The following is a 23,337-nucleotide window of genomic DNA, read 5'->3' as shown; positions in this document are numbered from 1 at the left end:
AGATATCTTTGTTACAGCTTTTTACCAATAGTTATGGACTGATTTATTCTAAAATCTATATTATAACAATAAAACTATCGTGTGGGTTTGAATATGAATGTAGATTTAATGGTGATCGTATATAAACATTTTGCCATCACCTTACTGGAGTAACACTCCAAAAATAACTGTACATTGTAAATATTGTTGTTATTGTTATATATATATATTTTAATTCTAATGTAATATACTTGGTTGGTAATTAATTTTATGTTAGGTTGGCTTTTATATGCTATTAATTTTCAAGCACACATAAAACTTCCTATTCAAATGAATGATTTAAATATTATAATAGTAATGTAAATATTATTTTCAAGTTTTTAGTTCTCGTTTTCAATTATAGAAACGATCATATAATAAATAATGATCTTAAAATATACTTAAATAAATTTAAAAGCGGTTAAATACAGTTTTCAATTTTTTTAGCGACAGGTGCAAACAGCAGTTCTGCCTCTGGGCACTGGTAATGATCTAGCGCGGGTACTAGGCTGGGGCGCTTCCTGTGACGACGCTGCTAATCTTCAACAATTGTTAGAAAGATACGAGCGAGCCTCCACCAAAATGCTTGACCGGTAAGCGATGTATCTGGTTTTTCATTCGTGAATTTTTTAAATGACAATTCAAAAGTACTTGGAACGTTTTATTTTTGAATGGCAATAATTTTTGTATTGATATTAATATTGATGAAGTCATCCCAATCGGTTTTGTCCACGTTTACTTTCCTCAAAGTAATCCAGCCAACTGCACATGACATATTATACTGCACAAGTGTGAGCGACTTTACTGGCCATCGTCGCGTTTGGACTCTACTACCCCTTACCATCAGATGGAGTGGAGTCATTTGCCTTCCCGACAAATATAAAAATGGCATACACAGAAGTGCACTTTCTATTTCTTCTCATAATCCGATGATACGGCAAATCCGACATGAATGGAAAAGTTCAGGCGCAGAATTTCTTAACCTTTGAATCTTAGACAGGATCTGCGACTTTATAAATTCAAAGTCAAAAATCTTTATTCAATATAGAAGCGTTACACTTACTTATTGATTGTCATAAATCTACCACCGGTTCGGAAACAAACACCTCAGACCAGAGAAGAACCGACGAAAGAAACTCAGCGGGATTTTTTTTAATTAAATAAAATAGCTTCCAGAGCCAAGACCAAAGAGGCAGCTGGCTTACTCATATTGATATTAATGCCCAGGTGAGCTGGCAAGGCGGGTTCGGCTAGTGCAGAACATTCTTCCCGACTGTACTGGCCTTCGTTGCGATTGGATTCTACTTCCACTTACCATCAGGTGGAGCAGAATCACTTGCCTTCCCGGCAATATATATGTAAAAAAAAGTGTTGTGATGATCTTCAAACAGATGTTGCTGGATTCATCACTCTTGATTAATTACTTTGTCATTGACATAAATATTGTTTTGAAAGCTATTTTGGCATGTATCAATGTCGCTAGATAAATATGTGCATATTTTTGTGTTATAACACTTATCTAATTTATTAGCGATCTTGATATGAAATATATGTCAACATTTATTATTTATCGTGAGAATAATTGCCGGTATGTGTATAGATTCTATTCTCAATTGGTTTTGATGATCTATACAAGATTAAAACTTAGAGAACAAAGTCGTATTAAAAAAATATCTTAGAAGATTCGATTTTATTTTTGACAAGGAATCCCAAATTTGGTGATCTAAATATCATTTACAATTATAGTTCTCGTTAATAACAGTTTATTTATTATGTAGTAACAAAAACGTTCTAAAATGAATTATATAAATGCGAATTGTTTTATCAAAAGTAAAGTAAGCATCAATTAAAAATTATATTTGTTCGATGAAAATTCAATTCTTTTTTTTATATTATATTTAATTACCACGTTAACAGATATTGACAGAATTTGCATATTAAAGAAAGAAATCGGATAAATTAATATCTTGCAAATGTTCTGCTAAAACTGTTTCGTTATTTACTTAATTAATATATTATGTCATTTATATTCAGATGGTCCATAATGACGTTCGAGCGATCGCTGACTGCTCCACCGCCACCGCCAGCGCCTCCTGATTTGTTGGAAGAAAGTTCACTTCTTAGAAATCTCCAAGAAATCGTACAGGTAAGTCAATTTTTTTTTTTATAGAATAGGAAGGTGGACGAGCATATGGGCCACCTGATGGTAAGTGGTCACCAAACGCCCTTAGACATTGGCATTGTAAGAAATGTCAACCATCGCTTATAGCCAATGCGCCACCAACCTTGGGAACTAAGATTTTATGTCCCTTCTGCCTGTAATTACACTGGCTCACTCACCCTTCAAACCGGAACACAACAATATCAAGTATTGCTGTTTTGCGGTAGAATATCTGATGAGTGGGTGGTACCTACCCAGACGAGCTCGCACAAAGCCCTACCACCAGTTTTTAACCAAATTATTTAAATAAAACAAATGATTATAGACATTTATATCCAGTAGTAGTAATGGGTTTATTATAATAATATTATACAAAAAAATGGATTTATTGAATTTTTGAAGTAATTTGAGTTATCAGGTATGTGCAATGTACATGCAGGCTGGCGAGTGTGGGGAAGGCGAGACTAGCAATGCGCGTGCGGCTCTTCGCGCGGGTTGTGCGCAGTTGGCAGCGGTGGGGGAGCGCGCGGGGGGCGGAGCTGCGCGCGCGGCTCACCGCCTACGCCGTGCCTTGTCGCTGTTGCTACATGCGCGGACGCATCTCGCTCACGATCATGCACGTTGCGAGTAAGTGATCAATAACTTAGTTATTTTTTAAATATTTTTTTATAGATTAGGAAGGCGGACGAGCATATGGACCACCTGATGGTAAGTGGTCACCAACGCCCATAGACATTAGCATGTAAGAAATGTTAACCATCGCTTACATCACCAATGCGCCACCAACCTTGGGAACTAAGATGTTATGTCCCTTGTGCCTGTAATTACACTGGCTCACTCACCCTTCAAACCGGAACACAGCAATACCAAGTACTGCTGTTTTGCGGTAGAATATCTGATGGGTGGGTGGTACCTACCTAGACGAGCTTGCACAAAGCTCTACCATCAGTAAAAATTGATTGTATTTTATTAAAATTATATTATTTCTAGAAAATACTGTATATAACGTGCCTTTTAATGAGGTTTTATTTAACTTCACCTAGGTATGTATGAACATGTGGATCAAAACTAGTAACTGAATTTTAAGCCAGCTTTTCACGTATTAAGTTGTCAAGTATTTAAGTAATTTCTAAGTTACTTAATGCATGTAAGCAATGAATTCGGTAAAAAATAGAGAGCAGATAAGAAATTTTCCTATTTTCGTTAGTTAGTTTCATACTGAGCGTGGCTAGTACTTGACACGTTGAGACAGGCATCATTTAGTTAAATTTTAGCTAATCTAAGAGGTATGTCATTACGTTTAACGTGTTAATCTTCCTATCTTTGTGCCTGATTTATCATCGTAACCGTAATCATTTTGTGTTCCCAACACACACACATTTTTAATTTTATGAATATTAAAAATAAATGTTTTATTTAATTATTTATTTTCTTGTTAGATCTTGGGAGCCAATGGACACTAGTGATAGCGAACCTGAGACGCAACCGGCTGAAAAGGGCAGCATAGAAAAGACTGAAAAGGTACCGATCGATACAAATTAACATAAAGTAATTAGGTAAAGCATATGCAGAGACAAAAAAATAATAAATTGTCTTTCCATTCAAAAACTTTTTAAATAATACTTTATCTGATAGCGTTTGAATGTCGAGTATTCGACACACCGTCAAACAGCTATACTTAATACTGAATGGTGAGTAAGCCATTGTAACAGACACAAGGGACATAATATCTTAGATCCCAAGGTTGGTGATTTTGTGAGCATGGAGAATGCTTAATATTTCTAACAGTGTCTATGTGCGCTACCCGTCCGCCAACCTATTCAACAAAAAAAAACAACATGCCTTGTATCCTAATAAATAGAAAATTATCTTCGATCTCCTCCAAAACACGTACATCTCAGGAGCAGCTGAACTGGGCGGCGGCGGCGCGCGGCTGTTCGCTGGCGGGCCGCGCGGACAGCGTGCGGCGCGCGCTGCACTCGCTCGTGCGCACTCTTGTAATGATCTACCCTCAGGTATGTTTGAAAGTGGTCTATGCTCATTAATAAACTTTCTAGATTTAAGCTTTACAACTATAAACCGTAGGAAATAATTATGTCGTGTATAAATGTATACAAATAATCTACTTACCGAAAAATCGAAGTCATATATGTTAATCAACTTATTATTACCTTGTCATCAGGGTGTGTCGCAAGAAGCAAACGCGGAGAGCGGCGCGCTGCCCGTACCGCGCGCCTTTGCCGACAGCCGCCGCTCCTCTGCCGGGTCCGCCGTCTCAGCGGCCTCCATGCAACCTGAAAAGTTAGTATTGGCAGTATGATATTTAAATTTAGATAGTTATTACTTATCGTAATTTATAATTTTCGATTATTATAGTTCGTACGAAAGGTAGCCTAGTTATTTTTAAGATTAACTACTCGTATCTTTAATTTTAAAAATATTGCAACATGCAACTTAGTGTTTGTCTAAGCCCGACTGGCTAGTGTCCATTGTATCACCATTTATATTACTATGTTCCGTTTTAAAGGACGAGTGAGCCAATAAAAATTATTGGCACCAGAGACATAACATCGTAGTGCCTTGACCGTACATTGGCGTGGTGATGACCATTTACCATTATCATATCACTTTACACATCAGCCTTCCTCGGTTAATTAAAAAATGTGTGTTATTATTTTTTCTTCACAGCATTCCAGATGTAGATGAAGATATAGCTAAATTAATAAATTCAAACCCACCAGAGCATTCAGGAAATTTAGACGTCGATAAGCGTGACCGCAGCAAGACGAGCTCAATATCGCCTCAGGACCGACTTTCGCCCTCGATCCTCTCATCCTGTGATACCAGTTCGTGCAAAAATCTATTAAGGCCTGATCTAGAACGTACGAGCGGCACTTATAATAGCAGTAGTCTTAACATACCTAATTTAGTTATCTCAGATGATAGTGATAAGCGAGAATCGTTAATACAGGGAGAAACTTATGAATCGGACCAATTGACTATAATAGATATCGACAAGCCATATACCGATGACGTCCACTTCCAAGATATATGCGATAGAGCGGCGCCAGAGAGCGGAGATTGCACACCAGTTAGGAAACTTTCTAGTATAGACTTGGAAATAGATGAGACCAGCTCAGAGGGGTCCAACATTAGCGATGATTTTAGTTTAATGTCGGAGATTATGGATAGCAAGCCGGGAGACGTAGAAGAAGGATGTGGTATAGGTCACATCGATTCTCCAGAAGTTTCAGAAACAACATATATGAATTCGGAGACTTTACACGGTGAGTCGATTATGGACGATATAAGCTCGATGCTCGGCCAGGAAGTTCTCTTAGCTATGATGGGGAAAAATGGTGAAAACGAAACATACACCGATGATACTACCTTGTTCACATCTGATACGGTTTCTGATATACCTATGGATAGTCGACACCCTAGCTTGGAAAAGAAAAATGAAAGCAAAAAATACATATCTAAAATCAAAAAACCAGTGGAGCCTGAAGTGGAGAAATTTGGTTACGAAAACAGAGTTTTTTACATAGAGAATGCTGCAAAAAATGAAGATCAGATTAAATATTGCAGCTTAGCGCAATTCGAAGAAGGAAGTGATATAGCAAGAAAATCTTTTCGAAAGCAATTGAGAAAGAGTATGAAGAAAAGAGTACCAGATGAATCAAGTGTAAAACACCTCTTGCCTAAAACAACCGAAGAACTTTCAAAAGGTAATGAGACTCCGAACATACAAAGTCCTACAAAAATTAAAGTCCCACCAAAAGTTGCCCACAAAAAATTAGAAACAGAAGAGCAAATGCCCGCTTTCCCTCAAGTGAGCGTTGTAGTTGAGCCCCCATCGCCGTCACATAGTGAGGATAAAAGCATGAAAAACTACCAAAGTCGCATGGCATCCGTCCTAAGTGACATATTCGATCAAGGAACAGACACACTAAGCGTTTACTCGCCAGAGCCAAATCTCAGAGACAGGGAAAGACGGCAGTCCGATAATCCAAAACTTTTAGGATCTGATCCAGAATACGGTCAATTTTTAAGCTGTTCGCCGGCTGCAACTAGAAGAATATCATGCGGAAGCCTTTTCAAACCGGGAGAGGGGGATAAGTATGTACTTATTTATTTATTAGGTACTCAAACACGTCTCATCATTTTTGGTATTAAAAAAACAAATCCTCAATAAAATATCAATTGGATTGAAACCTTAAATTTATCTTGATACTTTGTATGTACTTTCCAAATGTTTGTTGAAATACATTTTTCTAAATAATTTTATAAATAATATTTTTGTACCTAATACTATTTTTATAAAGCAGGCTATCAACATCCGTATCTTCAATTTGGGGAGAAGGTGGTGCCATCGGTAGCAGTAGTAGCAATAACAAATCAGATTCGAGTGAAAAAGCGAAAAAGTTGCCAATCATCAACCCTCTGGTTCAATTGCCAGCGTGGCCGCACGTTACACAAGGCTTCATCAGTCAATGTCTATTAGCCAATGCGGATGCACTCTGTGCTGCAGTTAGCCCACTGATGGATCCAGATGAGACGCTCCTAGAAGGTTTTTATGAGCGCGCTGTGATGAATAATTATTTTGGTATTGGAATTGACGCTAAAATCACTTTGGACTTTCACAATAAGAGAGAAGAGCATCCAGAGAAATGTAGATCAAGGGCAAGGAACTATATGTGGTATGGAGTTCTTGGATCTAAAGAGTGGGTGAATAGGACGTACAGGTAAAACACGCTTTGTAATAGTGCCTTCAAATATGAAAGATGGTTTTAGTTTGTTGTAAGCAAATATAAAAGCATATTTTAATTATCTCTTCTTAGTAACTCCATAATTTTTTATAGTTTGAATATTTAGAATTTGATTCAGAAATTAAAACTTTTAGACATCTCGGCCAGCGTGTCCAACTGGAATGTGATGGACAGAGGATACCTCTACCGGAACTTCAGGGAATTGTCGTTCTAAATATACCATCCTTCATGGGAGGAACTAATTTCTGGGGAGGAACGAGAGGAGATGATTTATTTCTTGCCCCGTCCTTCGATGACCGGATACTCGAAGTGAGTTGTCTTATCGCATAATGCAAACCAATAGTGAGAACCTAACATAAAGTAAAACATTAAAATTAAAAATGCTTGTGTAGTGTATAGAAGTAGTTGTTTTGATAATGCATTTGTCAATAAAATCATAGCTTAATCTTTAAAAATTTACCGTGAAAATTATATCAGTGTGAAGTATTATTTAAATAAAACAGTTAGAAGGAAGGACAGCAGCCTTAACGACTATATCTCAAATATTCCGCTATTGACTGTAGGTAGTAGCGGTATTTGGATCAGCTCAGATGGCAGCGTCGCGACTTATCAACCTGCAGAAGCACCGCATCGCGCAGTGTCGTGCCGTGCAGATCAACATCCTGGGCGAGGAGGGCGTGCCCGTGCAGGTGGACGGGGAGGCGTGGCTGCAGCCGCCCGGCTGTGTGCGCATCATCCACAAGAACAGAGCACAGATGCTCTGCCGCTCGCGTGCGCTCGAGACCAGTCTGAGGTCAGTAGTAAAACAATGTGCGCTTATTAACGCGTTTTACAACTGATTTTTTTTAAATCAATTTAACCAAAAAGTCTTAATATATACAGGGCTTGGGATGAAAAACAACAACAGAAGGCTCACGCCGTTGTTCCGACACGCGATTTGGCACCCGCAGAAGCAGCTCACTTGCTCGTCCTCCTCGATGACGTCAACACTATCGTCAAATATGTATGTCTTGTCAAACATATCGATATAACATTTATTATGATAAATATATGTATGTCAGTCTTAATTAACTTAGTATTTGTCTCTAGTAATCCATAAGCCCGTAAATGTGTAATTTTTGGGGAACTCCTCTCCTGTCACGGAGTTTAAACCTTGTATCACTAATCTTACTTTGTACATAACAACAAACGACCAAAGTATTAACTAGAATTAAGAGACCATCCGTCTTATGAAAAAAAATTCTAATGAATATAACTTGGGCACATGAAAACTTGCTTAGTGCGGGTTAAATCCGCTATCTTCGATTGAGACCCAACCAGGTCTTGACTGATGCCCTTGTAAATTTTTGTAAACAAACATGAACCATTACTTGAGTGTGCATATAAATATTTACATGTATTTCTTTTGTATGTAATATACATTTTTATTATAAATCTTAAAAATATGTACAAAATCATTGATTATATTTTAAACAAAAGGTTTCTCCTACAATCGCAGGTGAAGCTCGCGTGTATCAGTGAGAGTGCCCCTGGGCGCGTGTGTGGTGCGCTCACAGTGGCGCGGCGTGTAGCGGCGCAGGCGGACGCACTACAAGACGCAGACGGACATCTGCTACCACCACCTCAGCTGCGACGGCTACTGGCCACGCTGGTGGGTCCATAACATTATACGAACAGCAAAACGGAAGACATTAAGCTGTCACAAGAAAATATATTATTGACAATGGAGCTCAAACTATATATTTGTTATTAGTTTGCCATTAATAAGGTGTTACGGCCTAATCGAAATGACCGTTAAAGACCTTAGAAGGTGTTCAGCGTATTTCGTCACATCGCTCCATTGCGGGTTGGTGAATAAACATGTGACATAGTTGTATTTGACCTATGTATATGTTTCCTCATGATCCTTTACCATCGAACACGTAATATGTGCAATATATATGCTTTCATATGTATTTATCACGTGCTTTATAAATACAAATTAAGCACGCTATAACTGATGTTTACCCAAATTTTTCGATTACCGGAATACAATAGTTTTTAGGAAAGATCGAAGTTTCCTTCCCATTGGGCCATCTCAGCTACTGAAAGCGTCGCATATTAAATGTTTCATCTCCTCGTCATCGATGAGAACTAATAATAGCCCTGCGCAGGTGGAGAGCTGTCATGAGTTACTGGAGAGTGGCGCCGACCTCGGCAGTGCGGCGGGCGGCCTGCGCGCGCACCTCGCGCGGTGCGTGCTGCGGGAGGGACTTGCCTACATTCAGGCAGAAGAGGTACTCACGTGTGTGATTAAATTTAAAGTGTCACAAACTTATCTGGACTTACCATAAATAAAAGTAACTACGAATTTTCGAAATGTAAATCCGTCGACGATCTTGACATTTCTGATTAATTAATTTTTAATTACTCAAAAACAGTCACGTGACATAATTTGTCAAAAGATAAAGCCTATTAAAATATACTAATATGTATTTTTTAAAACGTTGCCAATAAATGTAAGACTATTTACTTAATAGCTAAATTCCACGACAGCGTCGTTCTCACGAGACCAGATAAGTCTTTTGATCTTTAAGCGCCTATTTGCTTAGCCCTATAAGAAAAGGGAACCAGACAAATTACGAATGCATTTGTAGTGTTGAAACTATTTACTAAGTCATATTTTCCATACTCGAGTAACTGATTATAAGCTCCGACTGCTTTTTTACTTTTATGTACAAATAAATAAAATTATTAGCTCTTGTAGAAGATCGTCGATATATTTTTTATAATTGCTGATATTTTTTTAACAAATTTATAAAGTCATAATTTTAATATTCCGTATAATCTTTATTTATTATATTTATCACAATTAGATTAAACGACTGCTAATTTTGTCATTGTCCCCGCATTTTCCAGTCACCTCATATTATTCCAAAAACATATCGTAGATTATCACTAGATGGCATTAAACGATATTTTTAAAGACAACAAAAATTTAAATGATATTAATTTACCGATTCTTATATTCTTCAAACTAGAACTATCTTTTACGCCATATTGCCCAACATTTGACCAACTATACCCACCCTAAACCATCTCTCCCATCATAGATTCCAAAGAAATCCAGTAGCAAATGGCTGCGAAGCCGTCGAAGTATCTCCGAAGGTGGAACGACACAGACCGCTGCTCAAGTACGGTCCTGGGGAGTGAAGGAGGTACAGAGTTGGCTCGAGACGATCGACCTTGGTGAATATTCCGAAGCGTTCGCGAAGCATGACATCACTGGTCGGGAACTACTGTCTCTAGCGAGACGTGATCTTCGCGATCTCGGCGTCACCAAAGTTGGTCACGTGAAGAGGATCCTACAAGCAGTAAAAGAGCTCCAGTGACGAAAACGTGGCCGTTCTGAAGGGAATGGCCATCTCTAGGAAGGTGTAAAGTTATTCTTTCGAACCTAAGTCTACAAACGACCCTGTCTTGTATTAGAATTTGAATAGATGTCATATTTCACGATAATTTCGAAAGAATAGCTAAATATTTTCCTTTTATTTAATCTGTTTTATACTCGGTGTAAATCCAATTTCTACTCCCCTATTAATTGATAGTACATTATACCTATTATCTTCGAAATTTCTTCCTTCGAAGCAAACGATTTCGACAAATCAAATTTTCAAGCAATAATTTGAATTAAATTCATATAAAGGTATTAGGAGTTAAATTTTATAGATAACGACATTAAAATATAAGATTGAAAATGATTCAATAACTATACTTAACGACTTTAATTGGTATAACGTTATGTACCGTCGAAATTGTAACCACTATCCTTACTATATACTCTAAAGAAACCGAATTATTTTCATTTAAAATAAGACGGAAGCGTTAAAGTATTAAATTTGAACATTTGTGTGCATTATCTAGTCTTATAAAAAAGGTAACGCAACTTATGGTACACGTGACAGAAGTAAAACCTTTTTGCGTTGAACGTCTCATACAAACGTTAAATATAGAAACGCTTAAATTCGACCTTGAAATACTCTCAACGTACTCAATGAAATTTTACTTCATAGTTTTGTTGTTTTTCTTAAAGAGGTGAAACATTTGAGATAGACAAACATCGAAGTTTTACCTCTTCCAAGCTAAGTTCCTCTACCAACGAAATCTTTAAATATATCTAAAAATTTAATTTTAACACTCAGACCTTTCGATATAAGTAAAATATTTTTTATATAATATGTGTTTATCAAAAAGTAAAACGTGTCATGGTATTATTTTTAATCTGTCGTTGTGCGAATTTTAAACGCAAACTATCGTGTTTATTTTAACGAAAAAAAAGCTTACAAAGATAGCCATGTGATCCGAATTAAATTCAATCGAATCGAATTTAAAGAAAAATGGAATCCGGATGTTAATCATTGGACATACATCTCAGATCCCATGGTTTCTAAATTGATGGTGGAAAGAATGGTTTATATTTATTCAGCAAAAAGGTGTATGCGCAGTTCCCATTTGCACAGGTCACTAATAGTCAGTAATATCTCTTTTAAAACGTGATAGTTTGCGGGTAAAATACAAACGCAACGTTTATTATAAAGGGAAATACAATGAATATGGATCAATATTACTGATTTTAATTTTTAAAAACGAATTCGAAGTTATGCTAAGATATAACTAAAATCGTTTACCGAATGTGATCGATTTAAATAGGGATCAGAACGGCGAATTTACTAGGTAATTTACCTACTATAACTAACAATATTATCTATACTTCTACGTTATTTCAAACATCGAGTTGAATACTTTTTTTATTATATTTTTTTCTATAACAGTAAAAAATGGTGATTGTGGTTGTTGCAAATTAAGCTGCCAGAACTGCCTTCATAATTTACTTTTTATGTTTATCCTCTACATAAAAACACTAAATTCAATAATTAAGCAAATTTTAAAAATAGACAAATAGAACTATTGCCTACAAGTCGGATTAGTACATTTCTTTAGGAATTATAACAACTATTATTAGACAGAATTAAAATTTAATTGCAAATTTAATAAATAGATAAAACTAGCCTTTTCCAGTTACACATCAAATATAGATAGATAGTTGATGATAGTTTTGCCTTTTAACTTACGATTAAAAAATTATATTTAATCTGTGTAAGTTTTGTAACAATAAAATTGAAAAATAATCATTGTACTAAACGATATTCAATAATTTCGATTCAATATCTTTAAAATCTTTTGTGAAAAATAGCTCAAAACAAAAATATAGATAAAATAAAAATATTTTAAACGTCAATCGTGAAGTGAGTAAAAGGCTCGTTCGCAGTTTATCCGTCATAATTTTGGTTGTTGTTTTTACATCGATATAATTTTATTGAAATATGAATTTGAATAAAGAATAAATATCAATAATAAATGTACGAAAAATAATTAAGCTTCTTTAATAATAAAAAGAAAACCATATATGCGTTTTTAAAATCTATGTTTTCCAAACTTTACCGTTAAAGTTATTTCGAACAATATATAGATTATAATTATGTTAGTCAAATAGTCTCGTATATTCTTTAGCTAAGCTAGAAGATAATTTCTTAACAAATGTTGAATCTATTTAGGCATCCATAGACGAATTGATATTTTCACGTCCATTTCACTAGAAGTTGTATTCGATGTAAATAAACAAAAACCATTAATATTTGTTTTGTGTACTAAAAAGTTCGAAATAGCAAAATACAAAACAGTAAAAAATCAGGTAAAGTTATTTTATAAAGTCTGTAAATTTCTGTCATCTTGAAGAGTTTTAGTGCATAATTTGCCAATCTACTTCGGTGCAGGTTAGTGCTTACAATGTGATAGAAGTTCATCAGGCACATGTAAGTTTCCTCAAAATCGCCGAGCATATGATAATGGAGCATACGACATGGAAACTGTAGTTAATCTGTATTTTATTTTTAGTTTCTTTTGTACAAAAGAACTTCTGCTTATCATTACTTCCGCAATTAATTAACCTTTTTACAATTCGGAACTTGAGGAACTTAAAAACAATTTATAATGAAATGGAACGTAATTATTACACGTATCAACATCGATGTAAAAAACGATTAAAAACAATGAGTAATCTTAATTTAAAAAAATATCTTCGTGACTTACGATTCCTTTGTGGATGGCTGTAACCCTATTATTAAAATATAATTAATTTTGATAGTAACATCTAGACAATCACTTGTAGATGTCTTAATCTCAATTTAATATTCTAAATATTAGTAAGCAATTACGTTTTATTGTTCCAATTCTTACGACGTATCCATGTCGTTTTATAAAGTAATCTTTTATATAAAATGTGATCTCTCGTGTTTATATCTAGTTGTAATGTGGCCGCGTCGGTTAAATTAAAAAAAAAACATTTGAAACAGACAATTTTTTTTCTACTATTCTTCCGATGCGGTCGCTCCTTCTTAAAGGATCTGCCTTATAGGTGTTTTTATAAATGTACATCCGAGTTATTTCTATTTATATTTGCTCGTGTGTGAATAAAAAAGTATGTCTAACTATATTTATATATCACATTTATATTAGGTCTTAAACTTCTGAATGAATCGTATAAAATAATTGTAACACATTGTGAACCTATTCCACCGTTATTTACGGTTGTATTGCCTTAGAAGTCTTAGACGTATTTTAATATAATAAATATACTACTTTTTAAAAAAATCATTTAAAACGCATATTTACTACTGAATACTCTTTCGGAATCGATTTTCTCAATTTGTTTTACTCTTGTTCTGTGAGTGTGATTTTATGATATTAACGTCTAATTGTGCATTGTAAGTCCGTTTTTATATTATTTCAAAATAAATGCAATTGATTGTTTTAAATAATCATAATTATTGTGTTTTTTTATATCGAGTGGAGTGAGATTGTCGATGGTTATATTTTCCTGTAAATTATTTTAATAAATTAACTACTTACTACACTACACTTTGAATTTTTGTAATATTCATTCATTTTATTATTTATTTATGATTATTTATTCCAACCTTACTAAATACGCAAACTATCAAAATATTTTTTAACTATATAATGAAACAAAAACACAGTTGTATTTAATTTCGTCTTCTAAGTATATCATATCAATACGTTAAGTACTTTTTTATAACGTTATAATAATTTAATGTATTTTTTATATTTCGATAAGCAATAATCGTCACTGTAACCGATTGTAAAATTGAATGTATTGTGTTTTGTATTACGTCACTAGTTTGTCAAAATAACTTATTAAGTATATAATCATTAGTAAAAAAATATTACTCGCTGCACCAATTTTTCGTCTACTATTTAATTTTCAATAATTAAAATTACCTTATGACCAATATTATAATACAAGTATAACCTATACCTACCTATATTATCCTTTTTAGTTTTGGTTCATAGATTTGATGTTAATTCTATATTTAAAAAAAAAAACTTGAGTTTACCTTCGTTAATAATATCACTTGGTAATCCAGGTAACTTTTTTATTAATTAAAATTCTATACTTAAATTAGGCAATTTATTAAAAAATAAATTTAATGGCCTATATTTCTGCGTTTATATGCCCCAATTTTTTATTAATCTATTAATAATTAATTCATTATAAGACTGAATCTATAAATTACTTGTTTAGTTCTTTGCACCTCGATAATGATTTTCGATAGTTATTAACTTTTACCCTTGTCAATGTGTAGTAAAATGTTTTTGAATTAAAATTAGTAATATATTAGAATTAAACCTAATCGATTTTCTTTCGATCTTTACTGCGTAATATCGATTTTTTTAATATAAATAAATTCTTAATCTATAAATGTATAAATTTAATCGTTGTACTTTGTGTATTCATGTGTTTAGTTTGCCGATTTAGTACTGCTCAATATAATTTTAAGTTTTATTAAATTGTATGGATTGTAAGACCAATGTTTATATTTATGTTAAAAATAATACACCATTTTGTTTTAAATTAATGCAATAACAAGATTGATATAATTCATTTGTTAACGACAACGTTTTTAAGTAACGTTTTTAGTTATTTAAACTTTTATAATTGATACAAATGGTTTTGTTTTTTATGTTAGCTATTTTTAGAAAATAACATAACTTGCTTAATTTATTATTTCTTAAATCTCTTGATTCTGATCATTCAATCATTTTTTAGTTGAGTTTAGCTTATTCTAGTGCCTTAATTTTTTTATAGAAAAAAAAATATTATATAAACCTTATCAAAATTATCTTTTCGATTAATCTTCGTTTTTATAAAATATTTATCAATCAACTTTAAAAGCGGATTTTAGGAAGATAGTGAATATATAAAAGCTTGTAAGTATACTATATCCACCGATTCAATAGTTTAATCTTGTTATTGTATATTTAAAACATAACTTCGTAATATGTAATTATATTATATCGATCGTTTTAAGGAATTATCAATTTAACTTGTTTATTTATTTCCACGGTTACAACTATTCGCCTTAGGTTGATTATTGACTTTTTAGAAAGACACAAACTCATTTATGTTTAGTGTTATGGGAAACGAAATTTTCGCTACAAACCTGGCTTCTTGTTAACCGTATTGTAACGTTAAATCAATATTACCTAATTGAGTTATCGCGTTAGTCTTCTATACCCATTATTACATACACGTAAATCAGCTTGAAGATGTTTTTTTCCTTTGTAGTAGTGTAATAAATAAAGTGACGTAAGCCAGAATAAACCAGTTCACGCTTACTACCACTTACCTCACGTGTATCGTATCATTTGAACTTATTATTTTCTTAATAATTAGTTAATTGTTTGATTTAGTACATTCATTTAATTTTAAAATTGTTACTTTGAATTGATGAAAATGTATGAGGAATAATGAAAACTTTTGTCGCCAAAAATAAATGATATCATTAATACAATGGAAATGTAACAAAGAAAATTTAATGAGAGGAATGGACAAATGTTTGTCTTCTTGCTTTTGAAGAGGAAAATAATTTTTAGTGTAGAGACGAGGCTTTAGATACAATAGCAGAACGAAATAATCATTAACATAAATGATTTCACGGATGAAAGCGAGGATGAGGATGACCACGAAATATTTGGTGTTGAAGATATCCTTTATTAAACATTACGTATAACATTACCTGTTTATAAAAATATAAATTATTTGTTTATTTATTTATCTACTGACCATTCACTACTACCAACATCAAAACATCTGCATGCTGATTTGGCTGTACGCCTTTATTCATGGTGGCTGGTTTACACTCAGCACACAGTACAATTAACAAAATAGTTCCAATTTCCTTTTTTACAGATTAAAATATATCTTTATTGACAAAATAATTGCATAGAACAGCACAATTTTTTGAATAGGTTTAAGCCTCCATTACAATTATCTCGTGAGAATGTTGATACAACTTTGAATTGAATAATTATTATGTATTTTTCTCTCAATATTTATATTTGGGAATTCAATAAATTATACTGTTACTCATATTAGTGTTTTAATAACCTAACCTGTACTATAGAAAATGCAGAATATATATCATATTAATAAAAATAATAACATTATATTATTACAAAAATAATATATATATAATGGCACCGAGAAGGTGTTTTAGGAATTTATTAGCTTCACTGTCTGTACATTGAGTATTTTTCACGATCTCGGGCGCGGTTGAAACTCTAAATGCATAGGATTATATATCGTAAGATACGCTACGTATTTTTCTCTATCGCATGTATGTTTCAATAATGGAACAAAAAAACATCAAAATAAAAAACAAAAATATCTTATAACAGCTTTTATTCTTTTCAACGATTGACATTTGCCTAACAGTTGCATCATTTCAGCAACGCTCGGCCCTTCGTTGAGCCCACTCAAAACGGATCTTAACATTTTCATCAATGCAGGAAACTTTACATCATTTTTAGCTGAAAACTCTTTCAAATTATCTTTTATAGAATCCTGCTCGAATGTCTCGAGATCCTCCAAATTATCGACCAATTTCTCAAATAGATTCTTATTAACTTCCATCTTTGTATTCGACGGTAGAATCCAGAGGAATGCAAATTTCGGTGTGACCAATTCTTCTATTCTAGTTATTCTTGCTGTTGCCCAAAGCAGTACGCTTTTGATATGCTCTTCAGACACATTTAGTTTTTCTCCCGTATATGTCGTCATTATTAAGTTTTGAAGATATATAATGAGAGACTTCGTTAGCTTCTCGTCTTTGAGACGCCGTTTTAACTCCAATCGATTACATTCTTCAAGTAAATCAGGATTGAGGCGACTTGGGTGTGACGATATTTTATTTATTTGGAACTGTAAGAGAATACAATGCAATAAAATAGTTTTCCCAGGATTCAGAGGATTCTCTGTCCCCTAGCAACTTTTACGGCATGGGGACAATCGTTGTTTAGAGGCAAAGCTGGTATACCTATATGTCATACTATCTACAAAGTTGGCTTGAATTCCGATCAAATCGAATTATGAGATTGAGGGAATAGACAGTGTAACTGGTTTTGCGTTTTGACATTCAGACAAAAGCACATTCATTTTTCATCCAATTAATACAGATCGCTAATTGATGAATAACAGATGGAACCATCAACAATTATGTAATAGTCGGCTAAAATTTAAGTTATTTTAAAATTAAACACAATTATTTATTATTTATTTTAGAAGCAAAAATTATTGATACGTAATTTTTTTTTTTGTCATAAATGATAAAATATCAATGGTGGAGTTTTATTAGGATCCAATCACAGGATAGGATTTCGAACAACGCGATTGGACTAAGTCACGACAAATACGACACAAAACGTTTGCAATTATCGGGCTATTCAGTTATTTGGCTATAAGCGAACATTCTATTCGTTGCAACTCTATTTGCAACCTTTAGAATGTCACAATGTTATTTAATGGATCGTGGAAATAATTTCAAATGGGCAAACTAACCTCTTCAGCTAGTTCCTCCAAAGTCTTAAATCTTATTCCTTCTCCGATCACATGGTCAAACCCTCCACCAGACAGTGTTATATAATTTACTAACGCCAATGGATATATACCTAAAACATTTCAAATAAATTATAACAACTATCTGGCTGCATCATATTTTACGCATCATTTTTTTTTTTTTTTTATAGAATAGGAAGGTGGACGAGCATATGGGCCACCTGATGGTAAGTGGTCACCAAACGCCCTTAGACATTGGCATTGTAAGAAATGTCAACCATCGCTTACATAGCCAATGCGCCACCAACCTTGGGAACTAAGATTTTATGTCCCTTGTGCCTGTAATTACACTGGCTCACTCATCCTTCAAACCGGAACACAACAATAACAAGTACTGCTGTTTTGCGGTAGAATATCTGATGAGTGGGTGGTACCTACCCAGACGAGCTTGCACAAAGCTCTACCACCAGTCAACCAAAATCATGGAGCAGTTGCAATAAAAAAATTAATTTTGAGGTTATTAAGTGATATCTGAGACTTAATACAGAAAAATTTAACATATTTTTTTAAGGTTAGTGTCCTGCCTGATGTCTTCCATATCTACATATGGTATAAACTTCTATTATTCATGCAGATGTTACCTTTTGCCTTATAATCTTCCACTTTAACATCAGACTGTCGTTTACTTAATTTAGTTCCATCAGAATTTACAATAAGAGGGAGGTGACCAAACTGCGGTGGTGTCCATCCAAATGCTCTGGAAAAAAAATATTACTTTTATTATTTATCAATATTTACTTTTATTTATATAGTTAAACAAAATTAATATTGTATTTTACACAAATTATTTACAACTCATTTTGTTACTAAGATTTTTTTTTTAATGTCTCTGCATAGTTTACTCATAATAAATATATGCCACATAAATTTTATATATCCTATGTTTTACAATGACTTTAAAATGATATATGTATGTATATATATATATATGTATATATATATATATGATTTTATTTTATTTTCCTACTTTGAAGTAGAAATAATACAAAAAAGTTACATAAACATTTGCTGCAATCTGAAATGTTGCCTGAATAATCAATAGTTTAAAACATACTACTACACAAGTATTTTTTTAAATATTATTTTACTTACTTATAAATTAATAAATGTTTAGTTGTAGATATTTGCCATTCTACACCTCGTAATACATGTGTGATACCCATTAAGTAATCATCAACAACATTTGCAAAGTGATATGTTGGATAGCCATCACTTTTCATCATCACTGGATCACCTTCATTCAAGGACACATCATATGCTATACCGCCAAATATCATATCTTCGAATGACATACAATCCGATGAAAGCTAGAAAGAAATTATGATAATCAATTCTAATTGTTTGTATTTTCTTACAGAGCTTCACATCTTCGTTTATTCATTTCAATCAGGGAATAGTCCAAGCAGTTGGCACCTTAAACCTTATACAGTAAGGGGTTCCTGCATTGATCTTCTCTTGAACATCCATATTAGACAAACTACGACACCTATTATCATATTTCGGTATTCGCTGACTTCTAATGGCATCTCTCCGAAGGATATTAAGACGTCGCTCTGTGCAAAAACATTTATAAGCTGAACCATTGTCTAGTAGTTTTTGAATGTAGTCACTGTAAAATAAAAATTTATATAAATGAAAAAAATGAACGTAAAAGATACTTCACAAGTTAAATAATATTAAGCTTACTGATAAATGTTTAATCTTTCACTTTGTACATACGGACCGTAATTTCCGCTTTGACTCGGTCCTTCGTGGCATTCTATACCTGCCCATTTTAAATCGTTTATCAAAGCATCCACTGATCCCTCGACTTTTCTAGTCTGGTCAGTATCCTCTATACGTAATATAAAAACCCCACCACGGGATTTTGCAAATAAATAATTATATAGAGCTGTTCTTAGACCTCCTAAATGTAAGTATCCAGTTGGACTTGGCGCAAATCTTACCCTAGGCACGATAGTTTTTAAAGTACGATAAAGGTTATGTTTTTGTAATACAAAAACATGCCTTAGGTTAAAAGTCCGCATTCTGAGAGTCTTATATGTATCTTGAACAAATACACATATTGAAATAAGAGCAAATATGAATAAAAAGTATGTTCTTCGTATAGGATAAATTCATTACCTATTATTATTTTATACTTATGTCAACTAAATTGACAATCAGCTGTTTTGAAAAACGTCACTCATCACCGTAATAAAATATTAAGCTACTGTCAAATAATATATCCGATTTTATTTTATCCCGAAATTTTAAAAAACATATACCCAAATAATAAAATTATAATAATTAATATAACTTTTACATGTATTAGCATCGTTGGATTTATAAGATTACATCATCACTTATCTTAAATAGCCGGAACTGAAATTCATAAATTGTATGCTTAAGAAAACACGACTAAACACTTAAAAGTAAAAAATTGTCTATGACTGTTGCTTTTCATTTTTAGTTCCGATGTCGAAACAATAGTGAATATAGTGAAAGTCATTATATTAAATAACAAACAAATCCTCAAAATGGTTAGTATTAAGCCTTTTTGTGGCACACAAATAAAATTAACAACCCACTTTTTAATACAGTACAGTTTTATTAGTAAACCTAAATATATTTGACAGTTCAGCAAAAACTGAGGTTATGACTTTACTGCGTTTTCTTTTCAGAATAAATTAAAATCATCACAGAGAGACAAAGTGAAGAAGTTCGTAGCGTTTACGCAAACTACTGAAAGTACTGCTATATTCTGTCTCTCGCAGAATGACTGGAAACTTGACTTGGCGAGCGATAACTATTTTCAGAACCCTGATGCGTATTACAAAGACTCTGTCAAAGCATCTGTAGATAGAAAAAAAGTAGAACAACTATTTAATAAATATAGAGATCAACAGGAAAACGACAAAATAACTGTTGATGGTGTTATGAAATTTTTAGAAGATTTAAATTTAAGTCCTGAATCAATATTAGTTCTTATAATAGCGTGGAAATGTAAAGCGGCCGTACAGTGTGAATTTACTAAAGAGGAGTTTATGACGGGCTTCATAGAGTTGGGTGTTGACAGCATAGATAAATTAAAAGCAAAACTGCCTACATTAGAATCTGAGATAAAAGACCCTAATAAGTTTAAAGACTTTTACCAATTTACGTTTAATTATGCTAAAAACCCTGGGCAGAAAGGCTTAGAACTTGATATGGCTGTAGCATATTGGAATATAGTGCTCCGTGGGAGATTTAAATTCCTCGATGCCTGGTGTAAATTTCTTACGGTACATTATTCTTGTTTTAATAGTGATGTTACCTTTTAGAGAATAGATTAGATTGTTCACTTTCACAAAATTTCACACAAATTCAATATCATTTACAAAGAATACCTTAAAAAAATATATACTTGATATACAATATGATAAATCATATTTTATTTTAATATTCATTAATGCTTATAATACAAAATTAACCCTAATCATGTTTCAGGAGCATCATAAAAGATCTATACCTAAAGATACATGGAACCTTCTATTAGATTTTGCAACGCAAATTGATGATGGCATGAGCAATTATGATGCTGAAGGTGCCTGGCCCGTACTCATAGATGACTTTGTAGAATGGTGTCAAAAACAGGGGCTAACAGCAGATGGTATTAAATCCTTAGAGCCTGCGTCTGGCTAGCTGAAGCTTTACAGCAGCCCACAGTACGAAGCGAGTGTACACAATATGTGTATAGAATCAGAAAGAGAAGAACAAAGCTTCTTAGAAGATCTGGGGTCATTTGTAATATTGCTACTGTCTCGCTTTGTCCTGTACAGTCTGGAGCTGTGTACAGTAGAGTGGATAGCAATTGTTATCATATTTGATTTGTGCAGCTGACTAAATCAGCAAGTGACTTTGTCGACATGTACGGTGGTTTGTATTTATTTTGAGGGTTTAATAGAAGTGTGGACACTAAGAACATTCTGACAATTTAGTTAGTAACAGCTAGTACTCGACTGTATAAAGCTCTGAACTCTTCGTCCGTTAGAGTAATATTGATTAGAACTCCTGTTTCCTAAATACTATTGAAAATAGAACCTAGTATGTTGTGAGTTAAAATTTTTCATTGAAATATGTAGGGGTAAATTGAAGATTCATTCGAAAAAAAAATTCAATCAGATTATATACTTGCATTACTGCATACTAATCTGTGAGGTTTTTAAATTAAGATGTAAATATGTATATACAAATTAATGATATTACTTTTTTTATAATATTAAAACTTAGATCTTTCACAATTTTTTTTATTGTTGCTAACTTAGAAAAAAAATTCATAGATTTCTTCAACTTGATCAAGTCTTAAATTGTCAATTTTACATACATATTCAAACAATGTTTTAATAATTATTATAAATTTATAAAGTGAAAATTTATTAAACACAAATTCTTGGTAGTTATTGTAAGAACAAATTCACTTTATTTAATAATTATTTTGAATTAATAATAGCAAAAACAAATGTTTTGTATGGATTGAACAATGTGCCTACTAATAATGTTATGAATTAAAAATATTTATTCAATTGTCTATGACTAAACAGTAATTACATAAATTATGTAAATTCATTAAATGTAAAATTATTTACAGAAATTTCATTTTTTGACTGATAATTTTTTTTTTTGTTGAAGAACAAAATGACAAGTGTATGAACTCTTTCAATTTATTTATTACACTATGACTACCTTATAGATTATTGTTAATAGGACTTGAAATAGTTATTACCCAAAATAAATGTTATGTTTTTCCTAAAACTTGATTATATAAAAATATTTACTTTTATAAAAGTAGATTGAGTGCATTTTCATTAGCTGTTTGTCAAGGATCTGTTAATATTTAAAGAAACAAACTGTTGTTTTTTTTTTAATAATTTAAAACTATTTATCAATCGATTTTCTAATGTTTCCAGGAGAAATTGTTGCTTCGATGGTAATAATGAATCATAAAAAATATTTGGTACTTAGATTAAATGTACAAAAAAAAGAAATTGATGTATCAAGTATTAAACTACAATAAATTGTTAAATAAATTGTGTGTTTTAAATATAAATTATATATATATATATTTAGTGATAATACGATGGTAATATTGTTCTTGTACTTTTAGAAAGGTTATTATGATATTTAATGATTTTGACCCACATTGAAACCGTATGTATTATGTTTTGACAAAACTAACATTTAATCTGGAGACAATTAGAGATAAGGATTATTCTAAATGTACAAATGCATCAAAATTGGCTTAAAGACATCTGTAGATTGTGTACATATAAACACTTATAAAAATATAAAAGTTCAGTATTACGACACCAATTAGATATACATTAAAAAGTTATTAAAACTTAACAAAACCTATT

At 32.7% G+C, this 23,337-nt stretch overlaps 3 protein-coding genes across 3 annotated transcripts in view; 2 read left to right on the top strand and 1 right to left on the bottom strand.

Moving 5' to 3' along the window:
• The window catches only part of LOC126776290 (diacylglycerol kinase eta), a 187,605-nt gene extending 175,702 nt beyond the window's left edge, over nt 1-11,903 (top strand). The window contains exons 9-22 of the mRNA XM_050498666.1: nt 466-611; nt 2,053-2,164; nt 2,619-2,806; nt 3,619-3,700; nt 4,081-4,194; nt 4,362-4,480; nt 4,868-6,298; nt 6,505-6,924; nt 7,083-7,257; nt 7,512-7,741; nt 7,831-7,951; nt 8,447-8,599; nt 9,102-9,224; nt 10,041-11,903. Coding sequence (XP_050354623.1) covers nt 466-611; nt 2,053-2,164; nt 2,619-2,806; nt 3,619-3,700; nt 4,081-4,194; nt 4,362-4,480; nt 4,868-6,298; nt 6,505-6,924; nt 7,083-7,257; nt 7,512-7,741; nt 7,831-7,951; nt 8,447-8,599; nt 9,102-9,224; nt 10,041-10,319 — 3,693 coding nt within the window. The 3' untranslated portion in view covers nt 10,320-11,903. The remainder of the gene's footprint in view (nt 1-465; nt 612-2,052; nt 2,165-2,618; nt 2,807-3,618; nt 3,701-4,080; nt 4,195-4,361; nt 4,481-4,867; nt 6,299-6,504; nt 6,925-7,082; nt 7,258-7,511; nt 7,742-7,830; nt 7,952-8,446; nt 8,600-9,101; nt 9,225-10,040) is intronic.
• Nucleotides 11,904-16,714: 4,811 nt separating this feature from the next.
• Nucleotides 16,715-20,124, bottom strand: LOC126775072 (probable glutamate--tRNA ligase, mitochondrial). The gene is made up of 6 exons (XM_050496816.1): nt 19,649-20,124; nt 19,376-19,571; nt 19,055-19,269; nt 18,544-18,659; nt 17,906-18,015; nt 16,715-17,269 (listed from the first exon to the last, which is right to left on the bottom strand). Exons 1-6 carry the CDS (start codon nt 19,987-19,989, stop codon nt 16,715-16,717), a joined length of 1,533 nt encoding a protein of 510 aa, XP_050352773.1. The 5' UTR covers nt 19,990-20,124.
• A 248-nt stretch (nt 20,125-20,372) lies between these two features.
• LOC126776792 (DCN1-like protein 1) lies at nt 20,373-22,807 on the top strand. The gene is made up of 3 exons (XM_050499572.1): nt 20,373-20,484; nt 20,626-21,225; nt 21,431-22,807. Exons 1-3 carry the CDS (start codon nt 20,482-20,484, stop codon nt 21,623-21,625), a joined length of 798 nt encoding a protein of 265 aa, XP_050355529.1. The 5' UTR covers nt 20,373-20,481; the 3' UTR covers nt 21,626-22,807.
• Nucleotides 22,808-23,337: the final 530 nt, after the last annotated feature.

This window comes from Nymphalis io, chromosome 2 (genome assembly GCF_905147045.1).
Source record: "Nymphalis io chromosome 2, ilAglIoxx1.1, whole genome shotgun sequence".
NCBI classification, from domain to species: domain Eukaryota; kingdom Metazoa; phylum Arthropoda; class Insecta; order Lepidoptera; family Nymphalidae; genus Nymphalis; species Nymphalis io.
This window is presented reverse-complemented; position numbering and strand designations above follow the sequence as displayed.